The 27,855-nt window shown below is 37.6% G+C and overlaps 1 protein-coding gene across 17 annotated transcripts in view; it reads left to right on the top strand.

The window, feature by feature from the left end:
* gek (serine/threonine-protein kinase gek) overlaps window positions 1-27,855 on the top strand; it is a 78,233-nt gene that overhangs the window by 40,557 nt on the left and 9,821 nt on the right. For 15 of the 17 annotated variants that reach the window (XM_076131507.1, XM_076131500.1, XM_076131494.1 and 12 more), the window contains 10 exons: window positions 875-978; window positions 1,747-1,794; window positions 2,427-2,546; window positions 3,203-3,307; window positions 3,856-4,026; window positions 4,679-4,773; window positions 5,505-5,631; window positions 6,126-6,266; window positions 6,715-6,922; window positions 27,431-27,597. In XM_076131507.1, the coding sequence (XP_075987622.1) occupies window positions 875-978; window positions 1,747-1,794; window positions 2,427-2,546; window positions 3,203-3,307; window positions 3,856-4,026; window positions 4,679-4,773; window positions 5,505-5,631; window positions 6,126-6,266; window positions 6,715-6,922; window positions 27,431-27,597 (1,286 nt within the window). The remainder of the gene's footprint in view (window positions 1-874; window positions 979-1,746; window positions 1,795-2,426; window positions 2,547-3,202; window positions 3,308-3,855; window positions 4,027-4,678; window positions 4,774-5,504; window positions 5,632-6,125; window positions 6,267-6,714; window positions 6,923-27,430; window positions 27,598-27,855) is intronic. The other 2 variants (XM_076131499.1, XM_076131496.1) reach the window with 1 other exon arrangement.

Raw genomic sequence — 27,855 nt, 5'->3', positions numbered from 1 at the left:
TTGTGGGTGAAATTTTAGTTCTAAGTTGGTATTTTATAGTAATAAGATCAAAAATAGGGATTTAGGGATTAATCTTACTGCTAATAATATAAATAGGACTAAACAGGGTCGTCATTTAAGCTTTAATTCTACAACATTTCATTTTTTAATGAGCCAACTAAGCTGATTCCATCGTCAGATAACTTGAGCCGATGAATTGTTTTGTCTTTTTGACATGGATCTAATACATCACCCGTCAAAGCAAAGTTATTCGTCGATTGAATTATTTGATGGTGGAAAAAGCGGCCTTCAATTATGATATTGCTTAAGTTAATGATATTTTTCTAACGCTTTTGTGCTCGACTATACGTCTCATAAAATCTAATATTGTAACGTTTTTTATTTAATTTAATTGTTTTTGTGAACGTGGTTTGGGTTGGGATTTGGTTTATGTGTTTTATTTCATTATTACCTACCTTTTTATTTATTATCATTATATTAGTATTCAATATTCCTTACTTGTGTACGAATTGTAGTGTTCTGTTCCTGTGCAAAACAATTTTGATTCTGAAAATTTTGTACTGAAATATCTTTACAAAATTAAAAATATCATAACTCTGTAAATCATTGCCCGGACTATTTGAAGAATTAAAAAAGTAGTAGTCCGTTTTAGAAAGAAATATTCTATCAATAAATAAGTAAATTATAAATATTCCCATATTTAACCCCTCTCATACCGGGAGAAAACATTTTTCTTGTAATTACTATTTTCATTACACATCATAATCAGTATTCAAGTTTTTTTAATATCAATAAACTTACAAACATTTCAGATAGGAACAGAGCACTATTATTACCTAAGAAACATAATCTAACTCCACTCTTCATATTACAGTCCTGGACCGGCCGCCGTCTCAAATGAGCTACCTAGACCAATTCCTCAAGGAAGCGCCGACGGAGCGTCACTACGACAATGTGGCTTCTATGAACGAACAGAAGGTATGTTTTAGAACAATAACTTGTGTACATACGACGTTACGCTTCTGTCATACGATCATTTTTTTTTTGTTTTTTTTTTTGGTGAAACTTGTTCCAATATTGATTAAAGTATTTTTTTTTCAAGAAAATTGTTTTTTAGATTTAAAAGTCAGTACAATTGCTATAAATGATGATCCAGAGCAGTCAGATAACATGATTTTATAAATACTTTTGGCAATAAAGAGAATCTATAGAATTATTTAAAAGGCAAAGTACTTAGCACCTTTCCAGTTTAGAGTGGTACTTTGTTTTTTTAGCCATTTTCAAAGGTTTTGTATAAAATTGGAACATGTTTCAAAGCTTAATATTGTAACTAATTTATAAGGTGATAGTATCATTTTGATCATTCAACATTGGTTTGTTTTTGAAATTCCGAGTATCGATTTAACTATGCTACGTGTTTATTAAATATTTTTTTCCCATCTCGGAGTCTTAAAACAAACGTGTATCGTTAGCCCGTTTTATAATATCCTAATAACATGAAAAAAAAAATTCCCATTCTTAACCGTCCGCATTTCGGGAGAAAATGCTCAATAATTTGGCCAATAATAATTTAAAGATTTAGAAAATGTTGTGTGATGCAATATATTGTTTGTTGCTCTCTCTTTTCACTAAGAAAAGAGAAAGATAGAACTATATAATTTTCTTAAATATTATAAAACGGGTGCTTATTAAATCGCTTTACTGTTTAATTTGCCACGCATTATTAGTTATCTGTTGCCCGCACAGATGTCGCCGCACTACAGATACAGAAATCAGCATTGTTGCAATGCAAAGGTATCATTTATTTTTTATTATTTTTGTAGATTTTTCTTATATTTTGCTGTTATTTAGTATTAGTAGTTTTATTACTTGTTTGACTTGATGTTGAATCCCATAAATACGGGAATAAATAACATTCTAAAAAATACTCCCTCTCACGTTAAAGTAGATCCGAAAACAGTATTAGAACTGTTAAGGGACACTGTAACTATCTATATCTGCGACCAATTAAATATTGACTTGAATAAACGAGCTAAACTTTTCCTGTTTTACACAAACAAGACGAATGTATTAGCTTGCATTAATACTACTAACAAACTTAACACGAATCATTCATTACTAACCCAAAAAGCTAACATTTGTCCTACTTTTACTAATAACGTATTAGATTGATTGCTGTTAATCAACCTTCAAAATTCGATGTAGAAACTACTCTTGAGTACCATTACATTTAATTCAGTATTTTCTACTGTAACGACCTATTGTACGGTTGTCTATAATTTATTTACCAAGCTAGCTATTTTCATATAAGATCTAATAGAAAAAAAAAACCTTCCTTACTACACTGAAGTAGACCTATATTCTGTCACTAAACTTATAACTACCCATCTACATTATATACAGTCTAATATAACGTTTTTATACAGTTAATGTACGGCTCCCAGCAGTCGGGTGCGCTCAGTGGTTCCGTGGAACTGCAAGATGAGTTGGAGCCACGAGCAGCCTCACCCGCATCCAGTAAGAGTTCGCCCAGTGAAATGTCTACTGTAAGTGTTTATTATTTTTATTTAACCTATTTCTATGTAGTACTGAGCAAAAGCCTCTTAGGTTTCCAGTCTCCTCAGTCGGTTTTTGCATCTGGCTATTCTATCATTGTTATTTTATTAGATCAGAAAAGTGGTTCTTAGTCTAATAAACTAACAATGAAATCTTTTTTTTTTAATTGTACTTAGTAGTTTCAATCACCTCGAATGTACAACGAATTGGAGTAATCTGTAATGTTGTTCATTTCTAAATAAATATATAAATGGTTCGCGGAGCCCTACCAGTTACCAATATATTATATGCATATAATATATTGCATGTACAAGTTATGCAATCTTTACGTGCAATATTATTGATTGTCTAGGGGCTTAAGTCTAGTAATGGGTGTCAAATTCAGTCGCTACTGTCCTATAACTTAGATACTTGATATGCACGATTTTAATAAAGTGGCTGTATCAAATAGCCTACCGACGGCTGCATAAGTCTTTTGTTTCACTGATGTCCTAAATTCAGATAAATGTGTACCTTCTCCAGCCGCGAAACTTGCATATATTCTCTACTCAGTTTTTGCAGCTTTAGTGGCTTTTAGTAACCAAACTTACAATTCATGTTATATGTTAATTGAATTGTTGATTAATGATACGGGTGTTGTTCCCAGGACCCGTCCCTAGGTCCCGTGGTGCCGGGCAAACAGAAGGTGCATCAGTTCTTAGTGAGAACGTTCAGCAGTCCCACCAAGTGCAACCATTGTACATCGCTTATGGTGAGTTTTATTTTTAATACTATGTTTATTTTATATAGGGTAATTTCTGTATATTGGCCGTACATCGTATTAGTATTTTTTAGGGTGATTTATTGTACAACTCTATGCTATCACTTAAAACTCCTTGTTAGGAAATGTAATAACACTAACAATATTTATAATCGAAACTTTGTACCCTAGCTCAATATATGTAATAGCCTCAATTTTAGAAATAACAATAATTATAAATTAGTTTAAGACTTTATATACGTACAATATATATAGGCGAACTTCATGCCAATTACTGTTAAACGATTTCTAGCCATTTTGGTTATATAAAGGTAAAGGGAATTACAACCCGTACGAATTAACTGTGTACCTCGCGCTGTGACGTCATTTGGACGGTACCATTTGCAATTCTATCGCTACTGAGCGCTTGCGGCGAATGCGGGGCGCCGCACGGGGCAGCGGGAAGGGGTTGCATAGTTGATTCGTACGAGTTGTAGTCTAATAGAAGAGATCTGGTCACATCTACCTGTATCTCATGTGTAACTGTGTTCCCCCCACAGATCGGTCTGACGCGGCAGGGCGTGGTGTGCGAGACGTGCGGTCTGGCCGTGCACACGTGGTGCTGCGCGCGCGTGGCGCCGCGCTGCCCGCTGCCGGCCGAGCGCACGCGCCGCCCGCTGGGCATCGACCCCGCCAGGGGCCAGGGCACCGCCTACGAGGGATACGTCAAGGTAATTAACAGGCGTATACCAATATATCCCACTAGAAATTAAATTGAAATCGCTGCATCCGTTCGAAAGTTATGATGCCACAGACAGACAGACAGACACGTCAAACTTATGACACCCCTCTTTTTGCGTCGGGGGTTAATACAACACTCAAAATACAACTCTTATCAGAATAGACGAATAGCTTGTTTATCACCAAAAAACTCTTTGTGTTTTAAAAATGAAATAGATCAATATATTATTTTGTTACTAATAATGACAAAAAATATGGTGAGGTTATGGTGCTAAATCTACTTGAAGTTGTGCCATATTTTGATTTATTACACTATTGTATTATTAGTGCAAATTATTACGAACATACATATACAAACGTATACCTAAGAGTGTCCCCGAACGTATACTAGTAGAGTAACGTAAACAGACGCCTTTATTTTTATCACCATTAGCGTATACAAAGTTCTGTAAAGAATAAAAAATCTTAGCAATTTTTGCTACCCATAGATTTAATGAAGACATACTATCTCGCTTTTCTATGAAAACAGGAAGTATGCTTTGGTCCGATACCTACAAACTTCTTACCCGTATAAAAGCCCTCGTACATATTTTTATACATTTTGAATTTAAACACATTTTCAAAAATCTCTTTTGTACACAGGTGCCAAAACCCGGAGGTGTGAAGAAAGGCTGGATGCGGCAGTTTGTGGTCGTCTGCGACTTCAAACTATTCCTATACGACATCTCGCAGGACAGGTAACTATCACTTTACTATTATATTACTGCTTTAATATGGTGTTATTGGCTTTTAGTCTAACCATAAGATTGTCAGATAACTCTTCTAACATTTTTTGATGCCAAAGTAACATTTTCATAACAATATTAATAGAATAATAATTGATGTTGGTTTCTATCCCACTGATCTACATAAAATCCTTTTTACTTTTCTAACGCTTAGCGACTAACAATGTGAACTGACTTTTAATGTGCTTAACTAACGATTTCATTCACTTTGAAACTGTACGAAGTTTTGACACTTCGATAAGACTGGTTGTCAGACATTCAAGCTTCTGACTACTGTTGACTGTCAAAGATCTTTGATAATGACAGCCGGGATCCACAATTTAACGTGCCTCCCGAAATATGTAGTACTGGATATGTATAAGATGGTCACCCATCCACAGAACAACCTCGGCAAGCGTAGCTTAGCCTCAGAGATCGATCAATGCGGCTGTAGTTAAAAAAGCCACGAGTACTATATACAATCAAATACAGTTAGATTATCTGCCAATACGCCAAAATGGATTGCAAAATCCATAGACACTAATGATGAACAATAATAACTGATCGTCGGCTGCGGACAACGGGATCTTCATCATGATATAAATCAGCTAGCTAACAGTCTGAGGAACAAATACTAATATAATAACAACATACATGTACTACAATGTGTTAATACTTTGTTTGTTTGTTCGTTTGTCTGTAAGGAACGCGTTACCGTCGGTGTGCGTCAGTCAAGTGCTGGACATGAGGGACCCTGAGTTCAGCGTGACGTCGGTCAAGGACTCCGATGTTATACACGCAAATAAAAGGGATATACCTTGTATATTTAGGGTGAGTTTTCTATTTATATTTATATACTTTTTATATTCATTTTGTTTAGTAAGCGGGGCTCCGCTATTTCAGAGCTTTATGATATGGTTCTTAAGATATGAAGTAGCGTATGTTTGAACTCAAATCTTCAAATATCTTTTTAGAATTTTGTCATGATTGGTTTTACATTTTCATAGGTAGTCCTAACCGACATATAGACTTTCTACTTTTTGATACTAATTGACTCGTGCGGCTTTTCCCGCATAAAGTTTCATCCCATATGAGTTTGACCTTGGTTCTTTACTTATCTGCAAACAAAGCTTCAAAATTAATTCTGTAGTCTTTTGTGATAAAGATACATCCACATTTTGCATTTATACTGTTAGTAGGATTGGTAATATTACATTAATCTAATAATTATAAATATTAAAGTAAAATGCGTGTTCGCGTTAATTGCGATTACATTAAACATGCAACACGAGAGTTTAAGAGTTATAATTATAAATATTGTTTAGATATCAACATCTCAACTGGAAGGCGGCAAGCGGTCTCACACGCTGATGCTGGCGGAGTCGGAGTCAGAGAAGACCAAGTGGGTGGTGGCGCTCAGCGAACTGCACAGGATACTCAAGAGAAACAACCTGCCTGACAAATGTGTAAGTATTTATATTAACACACGTTTTTTATAGAAATATTTTATTTAATAAGGTTTAGCTTGTGCGTAGGAGTTGAGAAGGGGCTAGGGAGGTGTGTTTAAGGGTGGAAGGAAGGACCGTAAAAATAAAAGGACCTTCATTTTTTATACAGAATTATACTGGTTACTTTTTAATTTTGTATTTATAGTTTGTAATTATCCTTTCGTCGGTGTGATGTCAAAATTAAAAACATTTTTATCGTAATTTTAGGTATTTATGGCACATCTTGTTCATGTTTTGGTTTGCTCAAAAGGAAATATGTAAAGTAACATATTATGTTTATGAAAAGAATTGAGCATTTTGGTTTCCCTAATATAACTACTAATTTAACTAATTTTCCGATTGAAGTGATTCGTTAACGTTTTCTAAATCGACACATTGTTTACAACAAACTTTTCTATTATGACAGGTATACAGTGCCTGCGTGGTGCTAGACTCAACAGCAGCAGCTACAGTCCGGAACGCGCTATGCGCATGCGTGCTGGAGCGCGGACGGGTGTGCGTGGGCGGCGAGGCGGGGCTGGCGCTCGTGGACCTGGAGCGCGCCGAGCTGACGCCGCGCCGCCAGCACGCGCCCGTGCACACCATCGCCTACGTGCCCAAGGAACAGCTGCTCGGTACGTACACGCTCCTGTACTATGCTTTATGTGGCTCTGTCCGACGGTAGCTATGACGTCACTGATGTATACGGAGATTGTGCTACAACCTTGATGTTAGTTTATTAAATGAAAACTTAAATGCGTTTATTTGATGTATTGAGTTGAATCCTTGTAGGCAGTCTTAAACTACGGGAGTTTACTAAACGAATACTTTAATGCGTTTGTTTCATGTTCACCAGTTATAGATGTAGGTAATGGTCTTTAACTACGGTAGAGTCCAAATACTGTACTTTTGAATGCTTGTTTTTCAGTTAAAAGTAGTGTACTTCAAATGTTGAGAAAAAACTGATGACTAAATGTTAACTTTATCTGCTATTTGCAGTCAATCTATAACTTTTACTCCGTATTTTTTTATTAAAACGACGTTGTAGTTAACGGACGGCAGAGCTGAAGACCATTTGCGACACGCACTTGTGTAATGTGACTACTTTAAAATCAATTATGTGGCTGTGTATCAAATACACATAGACTTTATTTTTATGTTAAAAAAATGTGTTGTCGCAATTGGTTAATTTGCAAGTCTTTTGATTGTTTTCATACTAAACACCATATCATGAAGTATTTTAACAATGAGGTATTTTACTAGAAACTTATGTTTCTATATTATTTTTAGGAGTGTACGAAAACAGTCTTTTGACTTTAATTTTTACAGGCATTTACTTTATAATTATGTGTTACTTTGTTTGGAAATAGTATGAACTGTATGGAGTTTTTGACACAGTGCAGTAAATAAGGTTAGGTAAAAGCTTCATACAGTTCACAAATTTAATTCAAAAGTCTAATTCAGGTTTAATAGTGGGAAGTAAATGCTTATAAGAATCTTTTTATACATTTATAAGAGTTTGTGTTAAGCCTTCTCTTTTCAAAGAGATTTTTGGCTTGCGCAGAAAATATTTTGTACAATATTATTATAAACTTGTGTATATTTAAACATAATAATATATTTTATAATCTATCTCCGTTCTTATTGTATGGGACGTACAAACCGTACACGCATTGCACAGGTATACGGACACGTACGTCTACGCTTTTGCGTATAAAAGACGTTATATTATTTCTACAATTCGACAAATATTTTACAGGACACTTTTTCGTACGGACTTAAATACCCACTAGCAATGTAGATGACATTTTACATTGTTACTTATATTGAATTTGTTTGTACATTGCGCTTGATTTTAACTATATTTTAATTAATTTAGAAACGGCATCTAGTCTTACTAGATTGGATTGTATAACGTATTTTTCACTTCTTCTTCTTATCGTATGGTACGTGGTCAACCTAGTGTCAAAGTTGTTCAAGCCGCCCGAAGGCCTTTGACGTGGCCTTTTTCACTAAGGAACTGTTACTACAAATGATATCAGTCTAGCCTTTCTTCCTAATATGTTGGAGTCGGCTTCCAATCTTATTGGTTGCAGCTCAATACCAGTATTTTACACGGAGCGGCTGTCGAATATATTTTACTTTTTATATTTACTATTTGGCGGCAATTTTAGTCACTGGTCAACCTAGTGTCAAAGTTGTACAAGCCGCCCGAAAGGCTTGACATACCTCAACGACTGTTATCTAACTTGACAACAACCGGGACCGACTTTTTACGTGCAAATACCAGTCAATGGTCACCCATCATAGAATGACCGTACCAAGGGTTGCTTAACCCACTGATCGTTTACTAACCAGTGTGCGCAACTGGCTATAGGCACGTCTATTAGACTAATTGAATTAAGACTATACATATATATCGACATTCTTTGCTGTTTTTGGTCACCGTGACGGTGTAACATGCTCGGACAGCTACGAACTGCTGTATTTATTTGTAAATAGTCTTTTATCTCGACTAATGCGACCGTTTGATTTGCGCGGTCGCCATATCGTTACTTAAAGCAATCAAAACCTTTTAAACCTTATCACCTTTATCATAAATATTAAGACGCGTTTCGAACATATTTGTAATATGTAAGACGCGTACATACATATTTGAAAGTACTTGTATGAAGGAAGATACATAAAATTGATTAATAATTTTGGATGCTAATGTATGAGTTTGTAAGGTTTTATCTCTGCACAGCTCACAATACTGCATCGTTTGGGATATTAGGATTTGATTCGTGATGAATTTGGTCGCATGAGTCCGATCACAATAGACCCGACTGTGTAGTACATGACACCATTAGATGCGCCACCATCACTCGTTAATCTTATTATTTACATATTCTAGTTATTTGTGCTGTAACTACTAAAGATAAAAAGTTATTCCCTAACCCCCGTTTTCTGAGCGGTAGTTTATCTATTCAATAGCGTTTAAACTCATATAAAAAAACGCTATTGAATAGATAAACTATCGTTAAAAGGACTCAGAAACCGGGGGTAAGTCCTGTTTATATTAGAACGTTTTCTAATTATAGCCAGGAGTTTGGTAACGTGTTCGGTATATGGCATTACACTAGTCCACTTATTACATGGGACTCAGATTGTTAATGACGAAACGTGGGTGTATTTCTTACACCTATACCTTCGTATAACAGGCGTGATGTTATGTATGTATTGTTACTCCTAAATCAAAATGTATGTGTTATATAAACTGTGATAGTGATAAATTTACGGCTTACGCGTTCCCCTTAAACCGACCATACAAATCGAGTGAAGCCGAGACACCCCTATTAAATAAAGGTTAAAATTTTGTCGCCAAATTTTATGCAAATAATTTTTACGGACTTATGTCAATGTATCTTTGAAATTAACTTGTATTGTTCGTAACAGTGTCACTTGCAGCTATCTACTAACAACGCTGCACTGTGGTTCGACTGTTGTTCCACCATGCTGTGTGTAGTGTCACGGTTGAACAACCGCCGAAGTCACCGTGTAGTACTAACATCATGCACGTCACCGGATGAACAGATGATTAACTCGCAGCTTGCTACTAACACTACTGCACTGTGCCCTGCTGCTGCGTCACCCTGAATTCCAGGGTGTATCAACAGCAAGGTTTCGTGTAGTACTAACCACCATGCATATCTCGCCGCCGGAACAATACGATTAATTAGTAATATATCCTGCTAAATATATTGTTTAAAAAGATGCCTGTAACAATTTTCATACGCGGGACACTCAGAAAGTTTTGGGAAACTTAAAAAAAACTACTGTGCATAAAAATATATACCATCACAGTAGATTTCGTTGGTCATCTTTAAATTCAGTGTTAAACACGTAAAGAATTTAATAAAATAACTTTTTCCAACCCTTCTTAAACGCTTTCACTTCTTTATATACATATTTTTCTTAAATACTTAAAATCTGAATACATAATAGGGGGTTTGTCCTTAAATATGACAAAATTATATAACCTCCCAAAGGATTCTGGTAGACTTGTCCAGTAATTCTGTTAACTCTATTTCCACGTTAGCTTGTAGGATTATTGGTTGAACCTAGCTAATACTTTATTTTCATATTAGTTTCGCTTCTTCTGAACTCTCTTTTTATGCGCACTCATCCATACAGAGGCCAACGAGCCGATTTCTGTCATCGCCTCTCAGATCATTCTCAAAACTTTCTGATTGATCTTCATGTATTTCTACTATGTATAGGTGTCGCCATACAACTTGAACACAAGCGTATTAGAAAGAAAATTGAATTAAGCCCAAGTGCAGAGGACTTTCTATTAAAAGTTCTATCGATCGGGCGATCAAATCGCAATAGTCCTCACCGTCACGCCCTCCAATTCTTTCAAACCATAAATCGTTCATTTTGATGTAGCTACATTACTATTATTCAAGAAGTTTTGCGGCACCTATACAAAGTGTATTAAAGTGGTGTGTGTTTTCATAACGCTTTCCAGCTTTCAACTAACACAGCACCGGAACTTGCTAGGTTGAACGACCGCCAAACGTCCGTTTAGTATTTACCATCGTGTACTATCACGACGTATGGTGGCTGTTCCGCTTAGACTGAATCGTTTGAACAGCAGCGCTTACACCGACAGACGTGACAAAGAAAACAAGAAGAAATTATACTCTAACTGATCGACTGTATATATTTTGACTGTAGACCTTATCATCACTGTATAAAGTTAAATTCAGCTTGCCTAACAATAGGGTATTTGACTAGCTTCTAAAAAACTTATCGGGATAAAACAAACGTACCCCCGAAATGTTCTTTTTAACCCATTACTGTCCCACTACTGGGCAAGGGTCTCCTCCCAAACGAGGTAGGGGTTAGGTCTTAAGTCCACCACGCTGGCCATGTGCGGGTTGGGGATTAATAAGAATTTTAATGCTTAAGCTTTGCTAACATTCTTTCACAAAGTTCAATCAAAAACTATTACAGATAGAAACAACATATCGATTACTCATTTGTTATTAACAATAACACTAGCCTATGTTTATTTTCATACAAAAAAGCATTTTTGACTTTCGTAAAGTGATTTGACCAGAAGTCAAATACCCTACCACGGGCTACTGTTTGTAATAGCTTACTGCAATAGAGAACATCTTGCCAGTTGTATGCTATGACCGTCTAATATATGAATTGAGAGCTATATATCTATATGTCCAATGTTTATAAATGAATTTGTAATGTTCGCAACATTTCTAGAGGCTGTCTGTTGAACTTCCATAGACATGGAAAATCGGCAGCCAGTCCTTCGTGTTATCGATTATGCACATCTTACTAGCTTAACTATAAATTGTATAAAATTATTGACTTGTACGATGTATAAAAGACGACAATTTTTTTGTATGTCGTCCTAATTATCACTCGGTTATTGCTTTAAATTACGCGAACGCTGGTTTTTCATCACTAGCAAGCTTACACCACGAACAATCAATCTACAATATATAAAACATATTTAACCAGATAATACGAAAGATTTGTCGCCTACACTGGCTCACTGCTAGGTTCCTACATATTTGCTACATGTATGAAATTAACTTGCATTGTTCGTAACAGTGTCACTTGCAGCTATCTACTAACAACGCTGCACTGTGGTTCGACTGTTGTTCCACCATGCTGTGTGTAGTGTCACGGTTGAACAACCGCCGAAGTCACCGTGTAGTACTAACATCATGCTCGTCGCACCGGATGAATAGATGATTCACTTGCAGTTTGCTACTAACACTACTGCTCTGGACCTTGCTGTTGCATCACTATGAGCTTCATGGTGTATCAACAGCATGGTTCCGTGTAGTACTAACCACCATGCACGTCTCACAGGATGAATAAAATAATTAACTTGTGTGGTCGCTAACAGCAGGCCTATTGTGTCCAGGACGCATCCATATATCTATTCACTAACACCACTGCACTGTGCCCTGCTGTTGCATCACTATGGTCAACATGGTGTAACAACAGCAAGGTTCCGTGTAGTACTAACATCATGCACGTCTCATCGGATGAACTACAAATAGTGTGAACTAACACTACATCGACTCGGATGACTGGATCCGAGCCGTGATGTATTGAGTTGCATGGATCAGATCCAACCATACCCGTCTGTGTAGTACACGCCATCATCATACGCCGTTACATCTCATGAATCATGACTATAATTATGTCTGCCTACCATATATACTTGATATTCTAAATACTTAAATGTAGTCACGGCTTCACTTGGTCGCAACCCGCACGTAAAAATGCAATGTAGGGAGTAATAGTCACTAAAAAAGGTAAAGCGGTCGTGTTTAAAATAGTCTTTATTGTATTCGAATTTTGTTGAGCGTCAATACAAACCAAAAGCTATGCAAACTCATACATGTTTTAACAATAGGATCTTAAATGATACTTATTGATCTTCTGTATTACAACTCCTATCTGTGCCTCTTACCAACTCAACTAATCCTTCCATTTCAAATAGGTTATTGAACCATCGTCATACAAATTCGCATTTATAAAATTACAAGGGTGAATTGAACAGTCACATCTACTATTATTTGTTCCACATTATATTTCTAGTGTCACTTGCAGCTATCTACTAACAACGCTGCACTGTGGTTCGACTGTTGTTCCACCATGCTGTGTGTAGTGTCACGGTTGAACAACCGCCGAAACCACCGTGTAGTACTAACATCATGCTCGTCGCACCGGATGAACTGATGACTATCTTGCAGCTTGCTACTAACACTACTGCTCTGGACCTTGCTGTTGCATCACCATGAGATTCATGGTGTAACAACAGCATGGTTCCGTGTAGAACTAACCATCATGCACGTCTCGCCGGATGAACAAATTTTTTTACTTATGGTTGTCTGTTACACAATCTTTTACTACAGGTTTATCGTATTCGAGACGCTTCCAGTTTATTAATTTACTAACAATGCTGCATTGGACCATGCTGTTGCATCACTATGAGCTTCATGGTGTAACAACAGCATGGTTCCGTGTAGAAATAACCATCATGCACGTCTCACCGGATGAACAAATATTTGAACTCTTATGATTGTCAATTATGTTTCTATGAAAAATTACCTTCTGTGAAGATATTTTGTTCTGCTCATGTCACTTGCAGCTGGCTACTAACACTACTGCTCTGTGCCCTGCTGCTGCGTCACCCTGGATTCCAGGGTGTATGCAATAGCAAGGTTCCGTGTAGTACTAACATCATGCACGTCTCATCGGATGAACTACAAATAGTGTGAACTAACACTACATCGACTCGGATGACTGGACCTGAGCCGTGATGTATTTAGTTGCATGGATCAGATCCAACCATACCCGTCTGTGTAGTACACGCCATCATTTGCCACTTCGACTCATGAATCATGAATATTGTTATACCTTTAGACCATATTTCTTTCATATAACAAATGCAGACTTAACTCGCTGTAACTTTATGTACTTCGAGCTGACCCGCGAGGCTCCGCTCTTTTGTAATTGAGGTAGAAAAAACTTGAGAAAAAATAAGCTTATTTTTGACTCCGAGTCTTCTACTATCACATAGTCCAAGTGTATTTATTGTGGATCACGGGTACAAAGTAGATAGCGTCATTCTTTTTGGCGATCTAAGATTGAGCCGCGTAGGTAGTCTATTCGGTTATGTCATTCGGAGCCGCGTGAGTCAGCTCGTTCTATAAAATATTTCTCGTGCCACTTGCAGCTATCTACTAACACCGCTGCACTGTGGTTCGACTGTTGTTCCACCATGCTGTGTGTAGTGTCACGGTTGAACAACCGCCGAAACCACCGTGTAGTACTAACATCATGCACGTCACCGGATGAACAGATGATTAACTTGCAGCTTGCTACTAACACAACTGCTCTGTGCCCTGCTGCTGCGTCACCCTAGATTTCAGGGTGTATCAATAGCAAGGTTTTGTGTAGAACTAACCACCGTCTAACCGGATGAACCAATTTTTGAACTTGTATTATCGCCCATTATGATTTTATGAAGATATTTTGTACAGCTCATGTCACTTGCAGCTTCCTACTAACACTACTGCACTGGACCATGCTGTTGCATCACCATGAGCTTCATGGTGTAACAACAGCATGGTTCCGTGTAGTACTAACCATCATGCACGTCTCGCCGGATGAATAAATTAATTAACTCGTGTGGTCGTCTGATAACACCAGGTTTATCGTGTCCATCTTGCATCGGACGCATCCAGATATCTACTTACTAACATCACTGCATTGGGCCCTGCTGCTGCGTCACCCTGGATTCCAGGGTGTATGCAAAAGCAAGGTTCCGTGTAGTACTAACATCATGCACGTCTCATCGGATGAACAATGATTAACTTGCAGCTTCCTACTAACAATGCTGCATTGAGCCCTGCTGCTGCGTCACCCTGGTTTCCAGGGCGTATCAACAGCAAGGTTCCGTGTAGTACTAACCATCATGCCCTGTCACTGGTGCCAGCTATAAAATATGTTATAACTTATTTACTTGTACCATGTATAATAGACCACCATTTTTTTGTATGTCTTTAAAATGATCACATGGGACATACTGCAATTAGATTCACTCACGCGCTCACTCGTTCTTTGTCTTTAGAAAGCTTACCCCACGAACTAACTATCTGTATAAGATGAAACATATATTATCGAAACAGATTATACAAAAGATTTGTCGCCTACGTCTGGCTCATTGCTAGTTTCCTACACATTTGCTACACGTGTGAAATTAACTTGTATTGTACGTAACAGTGTCACTTGCAGCTATCTACTAACAACACTGCACTGTGGTTCGACTGTTGTTCCACCATGCTGTGTGTAGTGTCACGGTTGAACAACCGCCGAAGTCACCGTGTAGTACTAACATCATGCTCGTCGCACCGGATGAACAGATGATTAACTTGCAGCTTGCTACTAACACTACTGCATTGATCCCTGCTGCTGCGTCACCCTGAATTTCAGGGTGTATCAATAGCAAGGTTCCGTGTAGTACTAACCATCAAGCTCCCCGAATAACCTACAAGAAATGGATAAAATAATTTACTTCTATGACGATTCTTAGGCGCCAATTTTCGTGTGGCGTTTTAATGATCATATGGTAATTTGTTCCTCTTATGTATCCGAATTAACTATGCGTATATAATTGTAGCTAATATCTAATCTAATGTATGACTAACCCTGTGTTCAATTGTGTATAACAACGGAACAAAAAATAGTATACTACAGACTGTTCAATTTTTACATCAAGTTAATGAAATATAAACCCTACACCGCGGGAATAATGTCGAAATAACTTGACAATGATCACATTCGTACAATTATGTTCTATTGCAGAAACACACTATCGTAAATATACCTTGGCATATGTCAAAGTTTGTGCGACTTAGTTTCATAAATGAATTCACGTTGTATTCTAGCGTTCGAGCGTCCCAGTCCCGGTTGTCTTATAGTTAAGGAATGGCGAAGTCAAAACTAAATATTGCTATAGAATTTCATTCACGGTTCTTTCTGGAGCATACGTGTCTTTGTTACCTAAATGCGTTGCTTGATATGATGAGGAAGATACCTCAACATCTACTATTTCGACGCGTTACTGTAACTCTGAGAATTTATATGTTACTCTTTAATAGTTATAGTGGCTTTAATACTAGGTTTCATACATATATATTTCATATATTTGTGCAATAGACCGAGTGTAAAAAAGTTGTTTTGTTGTGTTCCTGTCACTTGCAGCTATCTACTAACAACGCTGCACTGTGGTTCGACTGTTGTTCCACCATGCTGTGTGTAGTGTCACGGTTGAACAACCGCCGAAACCACCGTGTAGTACTAACATCATGCTCGTCGCATCGGATGAACAGATGATTAACTCGCAGCTTGCTACTAACACTACTGCTCTGTGCCCTGCTGCTGCGTCACCCTGGATTCCAGGGTGTATGCAAAAGCAAGGTTCCGTGTAGTACTAACATCATGCACGTCTCATCGGCTGATCAATAATTAACTTGCAGCTTCCTACTAACACTACTGCTCTGGACCATGCTGTTGCATCACTATGAGCTTCATGGTGTAACAACAGCATGGTTCCGTGTAGAACTAACCACCATGCACGGCTCGTCGGTTGAACTACAAGAAGTGTATAAAACTATATATTTATTAATGTATATATTTTTGAAATGGTAACGTTTTTGTACTGAAAAATTACCACCTGAGTTTCTTACATACATACTTACTAAAAGTAAGAAATTGATGACATTTATCAATTTTACTGCTCTATATTGAATTGTCTACACGTTAAATTATGAGTTATGTTTCATACATCTTCGGTCGTAATTATTTTGAGCTTTCTATTCATCATGTACATTTACAGCTGATAATACTACACTTGCAGCTTCCTACTAACACTACTGCATTGAGCCCTGCTGCTGCGTCACCCTGGTTTCCAGGGTGTGTGCAATAGCAAGGTTCCGTGTAGTACTAACATCATGCACGTCTCATCGGATGAACTACAAATAGTGTGAACTAACACTACATCGACTCGGATGACTGGATCTGAGCCGTGATGTATTTAGTTGCATGGATCAGATCCAACCATACCCGTCTGTGTAGAACACGCCATCATCATTTGCCACTACTAACCTTGGATTAAACAGCTATATCATATACATATGGTTCTGTTATATTTACCGATTATACAAAAATGTACACAGCTTACTCGGTAGTAACTCGCTCGTGAACATGCGTAGTCACTGTCATTTCTAGTTATTTAACAGTATAGTCCTTAATTTTATTATTGTGCTTACAAGCTTCGCTACAAACATAAAACCATACAAAATCATATACGTCTTTTCGCTACGAGAATCCGGAAGTGAATACTTATTGATTATCGTTCAGGATGTGGGCCCCTCCTATAGGTGATGGTTTAATTAAAATGTGCTATGAATGCTACTGGCTACATACTAAACGAAACTGCGCGATACGGTTTTTAGGTTTGAATTTGACAGATTACTATTATATGTCCATATTGAATATGTTTGCAATAACATATTATTATTTTTCGTGTCACTTGCAGCTATTTACTAACAACGCTGCACTGTGGTTCGACTGTTGTTCCACCATGCTGTGTGTAGTGTCACGGTTGAACAACCGCCGAAACCACCGTGTAGTACTAACATCACGCTCGTCACACCGGATGAACAGATGATTAACTTGCAGCTTGCTACTAACACTACTGCTCTGTGCCCTGCTGCTGCGTCACCCTGGATTCCAGGGTGTATGCAATAGCAAGGTTCCGTGTAGTACTTACATCATGCACGCGTCATCGGATGAACGAGTGATCAACTTGCTACTAACGCTACTGCTCTGGACCATGCTGTTGCATCACCATAGTTACGATGGTGTAACAACAGCATGGTTCCGTGTAGTACTAACCATCATGCAAGTCTTGCCGGATGAACAAAATTATTAGCTTGTATAATCGCTTGTTATTATGTATCTATGGAACATTACGACTTACAGGTTTTATACAAATATTTCTTACATGTAAGATGTTTCTTCGTATTGCTCATGTCACTCGCAGCTTCTTACTAACACTACTGCTCTGGACCTTGCTGTTGCATCACCATGAGCTTCATGGTGTAACAACAGCATGGTTCCGTGTAGTACTAAACATCATGCACGTCTCACCGGATGAACAAAATTATTAACTTGTATGATAGCCGATTATGATGAATTACCTTCTATGAAGATATTTCGTATTGTACATGTCACTTGCAGCTTCCTACTAACACTACTGCTCTGAGCCCTGCTGCTGCGTCACCCTGGTTTCCAGGGTGTATGCAATAGCAAGGTTCCGTGTAGTACTAACATCATGCACGTCTCATCGGATGAACTACAAACAGTGTGAACTAACACTACATCGACTCGGATGACTGGATCTGAGCCGTGATGTATTTAGTTGCATGGATCAGATCCAACCTTACCCGTCTGTGTAGTACACGCCATCATCATACGCTGCTACTAAATCATTTATATTAAACACATACTTTATATCAGTGCTATGTTCCAAATATCTTTAAAATGTATTTTATGTGTCACTCGGTCGTACGTGAAATTCGTTGTTTTTGTAATATCACTTGTATGGAAATAAGTTATTTTAGGGGTTTGTTACGATAAACGATTCTAAACTGCGATTTATGATAACATGTAGGAACCTTATACGATCCTATTAGCGCCGTTACAAAGGTTTAACCGAGGTAAAATATATACAATTTTGAACGAATATTCGTTTGTTGATCATCACATACGGACATCGGATTTATAACGATATTTACTTCTTAGTTAAGAGTGGATCTGAACATGCATATGAACGTCTTATAAAACAAGCGGCACGGCTTCTAATAATTATTGATATACCGATACATAAACTACCAAACCGTCCAATAATTTTCGCTTTAATGGATAAATGTCTATGCCCACAAACGTTTTAGATATACAATAATATTAAAAACAAAGTCTTTATCATAAATCTATCATTATTTGTTCAATGATCTCTTATCCGATAACATTTCTAGTGTCTTTTCCAGCGATCACTCTATTTACTAACACCGCTGCACTGTGGTTCGGCTGTTGTTCCACCATGCTGTGTGTAGTGTCACGGTTGAACAACCGCCGAAACCACCGTGTAGTACTAACATCAAGCTCGTCGCACCGGATGAACAGATGATAAACTTGCAGCTTGCTACTAACACTACTGCTCTGTGCCCTGCTGCTGCGTCACCCTGAATTTCAGGGTGTATGCATTAGCAAGGTTCCGTGTAGTACTAACATCATGCACGGCTCATCGGATGAACAGATGACTAACTCGCAGCTTCCTACTAACTACGGCACTGTGTAGCTTTACAATAATTACCATAGTACTGCAACACCAGGGTTCCCTGTAGTACTAAACATGTCACCGAATGATCTAGACTTTTTTAAATTAAATAGTTGACTTATATCGCTTGTCACGTAAATTGTATGAAACCAATAACGTACGTAACGCTGGCTTGCTCTTGTAAATTTCAAAAGTACAACTATTAATGCATTTATCAGATAGCATATAAAGAAAATATACTTGGCATTTAATCAATAGGTTTCACGAATACTGCTTGTCTTTTCCAAAAATACTTTTAATTTAGAACCCGCTACGTTTCTGTCAAAATCTTTTCTTTAATGTCATAGTATAGCGCGGTCAAATATATTGGTTTTTTTCAGATTTTGATTGTTGATTGAGAGATAAAGGCAACGAAGTAAAAACCTTTGATAAGTTCTCTAACAGAATTCTTAAATTGTTGGAAATAATGTGTCGAATGAGTAAGCCAGCTGGTTTGATACATATTTACTTCATGTACGAAGTGTATGGAATAACTTGTATTTCTCGTGTCACTTGCAGCTATCTACTAACAACGCTGCACTGTGGTTCGACTGTTGTTCCACCATGCTGTGTGTAGTGTCACGGTTGAACAACCGCCGAAGTCACCGTGTAGTACTAACATCATGCTCGTCGCACCGGATGAACAGATGATTAACTTGCAGCTTGCTACTAACACTACTGCTCTGTGCCCTGCTGCTGCGTCACCCTGGATTCCAGGGTGTATGCAATAGCAAGGTTCCGTGTAGTACTAACCACCGCGCACGGCTCATCGGCGGAACAATGATTAACTTGCAGCTTCCTACTAACACTACTACTCTGGACCTTGCTGTTGCATCACCATGAGCTTCATGGTGTAACAACAGCATGGTTCCGTGTAGTACTAACCACCATGCACGTCTCACTGGATAAACAAAATTATTACCTTGTATTATCGCCCGTTATGATTTTATGAATAATTAATTACCTTCTATGAAGATATTTTGGACTCCTCATGTCACTTGCAGCTTTCTACTAACACTACTGCTCTGAGCCCTGCTGCTGCGTCACCCTGGTTTCCAGGGTGTATGCAAAAGCAAGGTTCCGTGTAGTACTAACATCATGCACGTGTCACCGGATGATCTTAATTATTAACTTGTATGATCGCCCGTTATGTTTTTATGAAAACTTGCCTTGTATAAAAATATGCTGTATTGCTTAGCGACCGCTAACAGCAGGTTTATTGAGTCCTCGACGCATCCAGATATCTATTCACTAACACTACTGCTCTGAGCCCTGCTGCTGCGTCACCCTGGTTTCCAGGGTGTATCAACAGCAAGGTTCTGTGTAGTACTAACATCATGCACGTCTCATCGGATGAACTACAAATAGTGTGAACTAATACTACATCAACTCGGATGACTGGATCTGAGCCGTGATGTATTTAGTTGCATGGATCAGATCCAACCATACCCGCCTGTGTAGTACACGACATCATTCACAACCATCCACATGTAACTTTTCCTATATTCTTATTTTTTATACATTTTTTGTATTCATGTGTAAACTTATGTAATTAACCGTGTTTAAAACGAAGTTTCTTGTATATAATGTATACTGACACTTGTAAAATATCCTGTGTATAATCCTGTTTTTAACTGTGTATTTAATCATTGAACAAATAATAGCACATCAATCATTTATCATTCACGTAATTTAAATGAAACACAAGCAGTGCCGTCCGGGAATAATTTCTTTACCAATTATATCATGTTAGCGAAAATGGGCCTATTGTCATGCGTAAGAGTTTGTGTTACTCAGTTAGTTTGAATATTGAAGTCGTGTCGGTGCTCGCTCGATGTATCAATCCGGTCTCGGTTGTCAATCTAGGATCAGCGTAAAGACTCTTTTATTTTATAAACAAATTCGTTAGTGAGGCAAAGGAAGTTTGTGAGGATCGCACAAAGTGGCGTTCTTTGGTCTCTATGGGAAAAAGGCGTGATATTATCTATGTCGTTCATAGCTGTTCATTCTAATATGTTTGAAACTGTGGAAAGAAACATTCTGCTCTAGACGTGCTTATAATTTTGCGTGCGACCCTGTGACCTGTGTAGTTCTATCTATGATTATACAATTGTGTTTCATAAGAACATTGTTTAATACATACATATTTCCTTCGTTTAGGGAGTGTATGAAACTAATTTCTATTTCTCGTGTCACTTGCAGCTATCTACTAACAACGCTGCACTGTGGTTCGGCTGTTGTTCCACCATGCTGTGTGTAGTGTCACGGTTGAACAACCGCCGAAACCACCGTGTAGTACTAACATCATGCTCGTCGCACCGGATGAACTGATGACTAACTTGCAGCTTGCTACTAACACTACTGCATTGATCCCTGCTGTTGCATCACCATGGTCAAATGGTGTAACAACAGCATGGTTCCGTGTAGAACTAACCACCATGCACGTCTCGCCGGGTAACCTACAAAAAAATCTTTGAAATTACTTATAACGACGTATTGATTTTAGACCATTTATAGACAATTTTTTTTCTCATGGATGCATTTGTCACATATTTACATTTGATATATATTATATCTGTACTGTTAACTTGTTATTATAATACGTTTCAATTATCTGTCATGTGTTCCATACCTTTGGTCTTCTCATTATATCGTGTGCACTTACAGCTAACAATACTACACTTGCAGCTTCCTACTAACACTACTGCCTTGGACCATGCTGTTGCATCACCATGAGCTTCATGGTGTAACAACAGCATGGTTCCGTGTAGAACTAACCACCATGCACGTGTCTCCGGATGAACAAATGATTAACTTGCAGCTTCCTACTAACACTGCTGCTCTGTGCCCTGCTGCTGCGTCACCCTGGATTCCAGGGTGTATGCAAAAGCAAGGTTCCGTGTAGTACTAACATCATGCACGTCTCATCGGATGAACTACAAATAGTGTGAACTAACACTACATCGACTCGGATGACTGGATCTGAGCCGTGATGTATCTAGTTGCATGGATCAGATCCAACCATACCCGTCTGTGTAGTGCACGCCATCATTCACAATCATCTAACTTTCCACTACTCAGCTTTTGTTCTCACTTTCTTTTATACAACTATATTGGGAACATCAGAGACTGCGATGGACCATACAGCTTGTGATAGCAAAGCTTCGTGATATTGGCACCTGGTTGAAAGTCAGTGGTCGCCGATTGCGTGGTCAACTGTCAACCTGACTACCGACTGACTTCAACTTATGTGACCAATCAGATCTTCTCGAGGTGATGTTCAGAACGACGTGTGCTGCTTCTTCGTTTAATCAACATCTGCATTTGATATTCTAACCCTTTGTTTATAGCAAGCTCGAACGCATAGCTTAGAATTTTAACGTCAACGTCAAGTATTTCTTAAAGTACGTGAAAGAAAATATAAAAGATTGTGTCATAATATCGACCAAAATGCAGCCGTGGTCTTTAAAGCATCAGCTAATTTTGTGGATGTTCTAAGCTTTGCTTTTGGGGTAGCTTATTGATAATAATTATGTATATTTATTGTATATATTTGTAATTAATGTGTGTATAATTATTTGTATAATAACACGGTGTATGTATATTTTATCGACTATGTGTGTATAACTTGCGCTTCACTGTGTTTGATCTCTAACTAAAATGTGTTTTTTTCAGCTTTGGCTTACAATAATGAATCAATGATTTTGTGTATTTGTGTATAACTGGACATATAATAGTAAACAATATACTGTTTTCTTTCGAAGTTTTAACAAACACAAGCCTTGCCGCGCCTACGATTATAATAGCCTACTGTAACAATGCGTAATCGAAAAAGTACCTAATCGTCTTGCGTGAGAGTTCGTATAACTCTTTTGATTTCTATTTAGCGTTCGTTTGGTGTATAAATACGGTCTCGGTTGTTCTTATAGTATGGGAAACGGACAGTGACTCGCATAGTTATGTAGAAATTTGATGGTCCCTAGGCGGTGAATAACATATAACTTGCGGAATGACATGCCCTTGTATCACCTTACTTATAATTATTCGTGCGACCCTGTGACCTATGTACGTTTTTGTTTATAACCCTGTTAATAATTTATATAGTTTAACTATGTGCTTCATACAGATTTGCTACGGAGTGTATAAAATTGATTTCTATTTCTCGTGTCACTTGCAGCTATCTACTAACAACGCTGCACTGTGGTTCGACTGTTGTTCCACCATGCTGTGTGTAGTGTCACGGTTGAACAACCGCCGAAGTCACCGTGTAGTACTAACATCATGCTCGTCACCGGATGAACAGATGACTAACTTGCAGCTTCCTACTAACACTACTGCTCTGTGCCCTGCTGCTGCGTCACCCTGAATTTCAGGGTGTATGCAATAGCAAGGTTCCGTGTAGTACTAACATCATGCACGTCTCATCGGATGAACGGATTGACTAACTTGCAGCTTTCTACTAACACTACTGCTCTGAGCCCTGCTGCTGCGTCACCCTGAATTTCAGGGTGTATGCAATAGCAAGGTTCCGTGTAGTACTAACATCATGCACGTCTCATCGGATGAACAGATTGACTAACTTGCAGCTTGCTACTAACACTACTGCTCTGTGCCCTGCTGCTGCGTCACCCTGGATTCCAGGGTGTATGCAAAAGCAAGGTTCCGTGTAGTACTAACATCATGCACGGCTCATCGGCGGAACAATAATTAACTTGCAGCTTCCTACTAACACTACTGCATTGGACCATGCTGTTGCATCACCATGAGCTTCATGGTGTAACAACAGCATGGTTTCGTGTAGAACTAACCACCATGCACGTCTCACCGGCTCAACTTTTTTTTTTCCTAGAACATGTTTCATACATATATTGATCATATATAAGGTGTAATTTGTGTTTCTCCCAACGCTTCCAGCCTTCTACTAACGACACTGCACTGTGGTTCGGCTGTTGTTCCACCATGCTGTATGTAGTGTCACGGTTGAACAACCGCCGAAACCACCGTGTAGTACTAACATCATGCTCGTCACCGGATGAACAGATGACTAACTTGCAGCTTGCTACTAACCTAACACTACTGCTCTAAATCTTAATATTAATAGTGTAATTATATATTATGTGTATGTATTTAATATAATGTGTGTATAATATTTGTATGAATTCGCGGTTCGGTATACAATTTTTCTGTGACTTTGTGTGCTATTTACCTTCACTTACTGAACATTCGTGACCTGAAAATCGCCAGTGAAAAGGTGGTCATAAAATAATTCATTCTTATGACTACAACTAAACTACTTTAATATTATAACATGAGATTTATCATTATGTATTGTACTATATGTGTGTATTTATACAGTATAATGGTGTGTATTATTCGGATTTATTTGACCTATGTGTAACTGCAATTTAACTTGACTGTACTATTGTGTATATAAATTGGTGCTCAGTCACACAACATACCATATATTCCTGTGTATATATTTTCGTTTAACCTGGTGTTAAATTGTGTATAACTCTGTATATAACCCGTGTGTCTTATTTATTGTTCTTAATACTATTGTGCGTATGAACTGTGTACGACTAAATGATTATTATGTGTATGTTTCTGTCTTATTTGACTTTCTCGTTTTATCTCAACGTGCTATATATTTTACTAAGAAGTAAACGGTTTTAATGCGCGGTGAAAATTGTATAGGTTATTTATTATAACTTATTATAATTACCCGATGTTTCGACTCGGGTCGTCAATTCTTTTGGCACTCAAAAGCTATTTTTTATCATAAAGAAGACCACAATCAACTTTTTCGTTGTTCGATCTCGGTGAATGCCAACGGATATTCCGTTCACGAACAATATAATAACATCCGTTGACATTCCCCGCGATTGCGCTTCGTATATCATCGGCAACCTTCGGCCATCATCGTGTGTGTGAGTTGTGTTTAATACAAAGGGTAGATTTGTAAATCTCGATGTTGTGATGTTGTGAATGTTTTATTTTTGAGTTGTATTTTATATACCGATGTAAAGTACAAAAAATATGAATGCGATATCGACAATATTTGTATTTACGAATGATTTTATTTCTACTATTGATACTATACAGGGTGTCCCAAAACTCAACGATAATCCGAGACAGGATGAAAGGCCAAGTCATACCGGCTATAGGAAAAATAAAAAAAAAATTCCATATCACTTAGTTCAGCAATAATAGACACTTTTAAAAAAAGTTGAAAATCCACACCCTTGGTCGCATTTTCAAGTCCTGTGATCACCAATGTTACAATTTCGCTGTGTTTTTTTGAATTTCGTGATCTTAATTAAATATGCTATTAATCGTATAACAAATTAATGCACAAAACATTGTTAATTTAATAAAAAAAGTTAAGTTTTAGTGAGTCATCTTTCTCAAAAATATCGTTAGTCAACTTTGACGCTTCATACTGAAAAAAAAATGTACTACACTACCCTTGGCAAGTTATTTCAAAAGTTGGCGCATTTAATCAAGATTTCAAAATAGTATAACACTTGCCACTTTTCTTGCCATTAAAAATGTTATTTTTATTTGAACGAAGAGTATCCTCGCAAATGGATCGGACGCAGTGGTACAATTTTATGGCTTCCTTGTTCTCCCGATATAAATCCAGTAGATATTTTTTTACTGGGAATGCATAAAAGAAAAAGTTTATTCGAAATCAATACAAAATCTATCATAACTTAGCCAGAAAATTGACACAGCGTCAGAGGAAATAAATGCAAGGAATTTGGATTGACCGGTGCAAATGTCTTTTGTAAGGCGTTGCAGAGCCTGAATTCATGCTAGAGGAAAACAATTCGGAATTACTTTAGTTTAAGGAGAATAATTAAATAAGATCGATGGTTCGTTCATTGTTTTTTTTTTATTATTATAACCTATTATGTTTATTACATTAAATATTTGTTATGGACTGACTCAATTACATCTTTACTAAAAATAATTGCTTTCCTCTGGCACGAATACAGGCTCTGCAACGACGTACAAAAGATTTTTTCACCAGTTAAGCAAAATTCCTTGCATTTATTTCTTCTGACGCTGTGTCAATTTTCTGGCGAAGTTCTGATAGTTTTTGTATTGATTTTGAATAAACTTTTTCTTTTATGCATTTCTAGTAAAAAATATCTACTAGATTTAGATCGGGGGTACGAGGATGCCATAAAATTGTACCACTGCGTCCGATCCATTTGCGAGGATACTCTTCGTTCAAATAAAAATAACATTTTTAATGGCAAGAAAAGTGGCAAGTGTTATACTATTTTGAAATCTTGATTAAATGCGCCAACTTTTGAAATAACTTGCCAAGGGTAGTGTAGTACATTTTTTTTTCAGTATGAAGCGTCAAAGTTGACTAACGATATTTTTGAGAAAGATGACTCACTAAAACTTAACTTTTTTTATTAAATTAACAATGTTTTGTGCATTATTTTGTTTTACGATTAATAGCATATTTAATTAAGATCACGAAATTCAAAAAAACACAGCGAAATTGTAACATTGGTGATCACAGGACTTGAAAATGCGACCAAGGGTGTGGAATTTCAACTTTTTTGAAAAGTGTCTATTATTGCTGAACTAAGTGATATGGAATTTTATTTTTATTTTTTCTATAGCCGGTATGACTTGGCCTTTCATCCTGTCTCGGATTATCGTTGAGTTTTGGGACACCCTGTATATGATGAAAAGCGTATTTATTTATATGTAGTAGTGAACCCTGTCCTAAACTGTCGGCTTACTTGCACGTGCAAGACTTTTTATTTTGCCATTTCCACGTGCCGGACAAGAAATGTATCAGATTTGGCCGATAGGTGGCGCTTTACACAATACACCTATAACTTTAAAAACACCTTAAATTTGTTAAAACTGTTTTTGAAACTTATTATTTTTTATAAATATTGGGCGGCGAGATACACGCCGTAAAAGATGAAATTGAATTCTTCATCCAGAAATGGGTACAGACCGCTGAAAATTGTTTACAGTAGAAAGCTATGGGGCAAGGCTTTGCCCAGCAGTGGGACGATATAGCCTCATAATAATTGTTATGGGTGTAAAGTATAAACCCACCTATATCTATGCTTTGCGTATTCTTGTCCATTTAAACAGTTACAGTTCAGTAGTAACGTGAGTCGTTCTATTTCAGTGGTGATAGCTGGTCGCGGGCGGCACGTGCGGCTGGTGCCGATCCGCGCGCTGGAGTGCGCTGAAGTGGAGTGCGTCAAGCTGGCTGAGAGCAAAGGAGCGTTGGCGCTGGCTGCTGGTGCGCTGTCACATAACTCGCATGGATTCGCCGTGTTGTGTAAGCGACAGGTAGAGTGTTGTTCTGTTTATATTTTGATTATGGATTATTACTAAAGCAATGATTGATGAAGAAGAAAGTTCATGATTAATAGAGACTAGTGTAGTTTAAAAAAATACATTTATGGAGATTTTGGTGCCCCGTTTTCGTGAAGCCAGAATGTTGCATAGTTTAACCGTGCAGTTTCTTTTTAATTTTTCTTTATGCAATTCCCGTTGCTTTTTTTATTCAGCATACTTCGGTGTTGTACTGTTGCTAGATTTCTACAG

Source organism: Anticarsia gemmatalis, chromosome 26, assembly GCF_050436995.1.
Source record: "Anticarsia gemmatalis isolate Benzon Research Colony breed Stoneville strain chromosome 26, ilAntGemm2 primary, whole genome shotgun sequence".
NCBI lineage: Eukaryota > Metazoa > Arthropoda > Insecta > Lepidoptera > Erebidae > Anticarsia > Anticarsia gemmatalis.
This window is presented reverse-complemented; position numbering and strand designations above follow the sequence as displayed.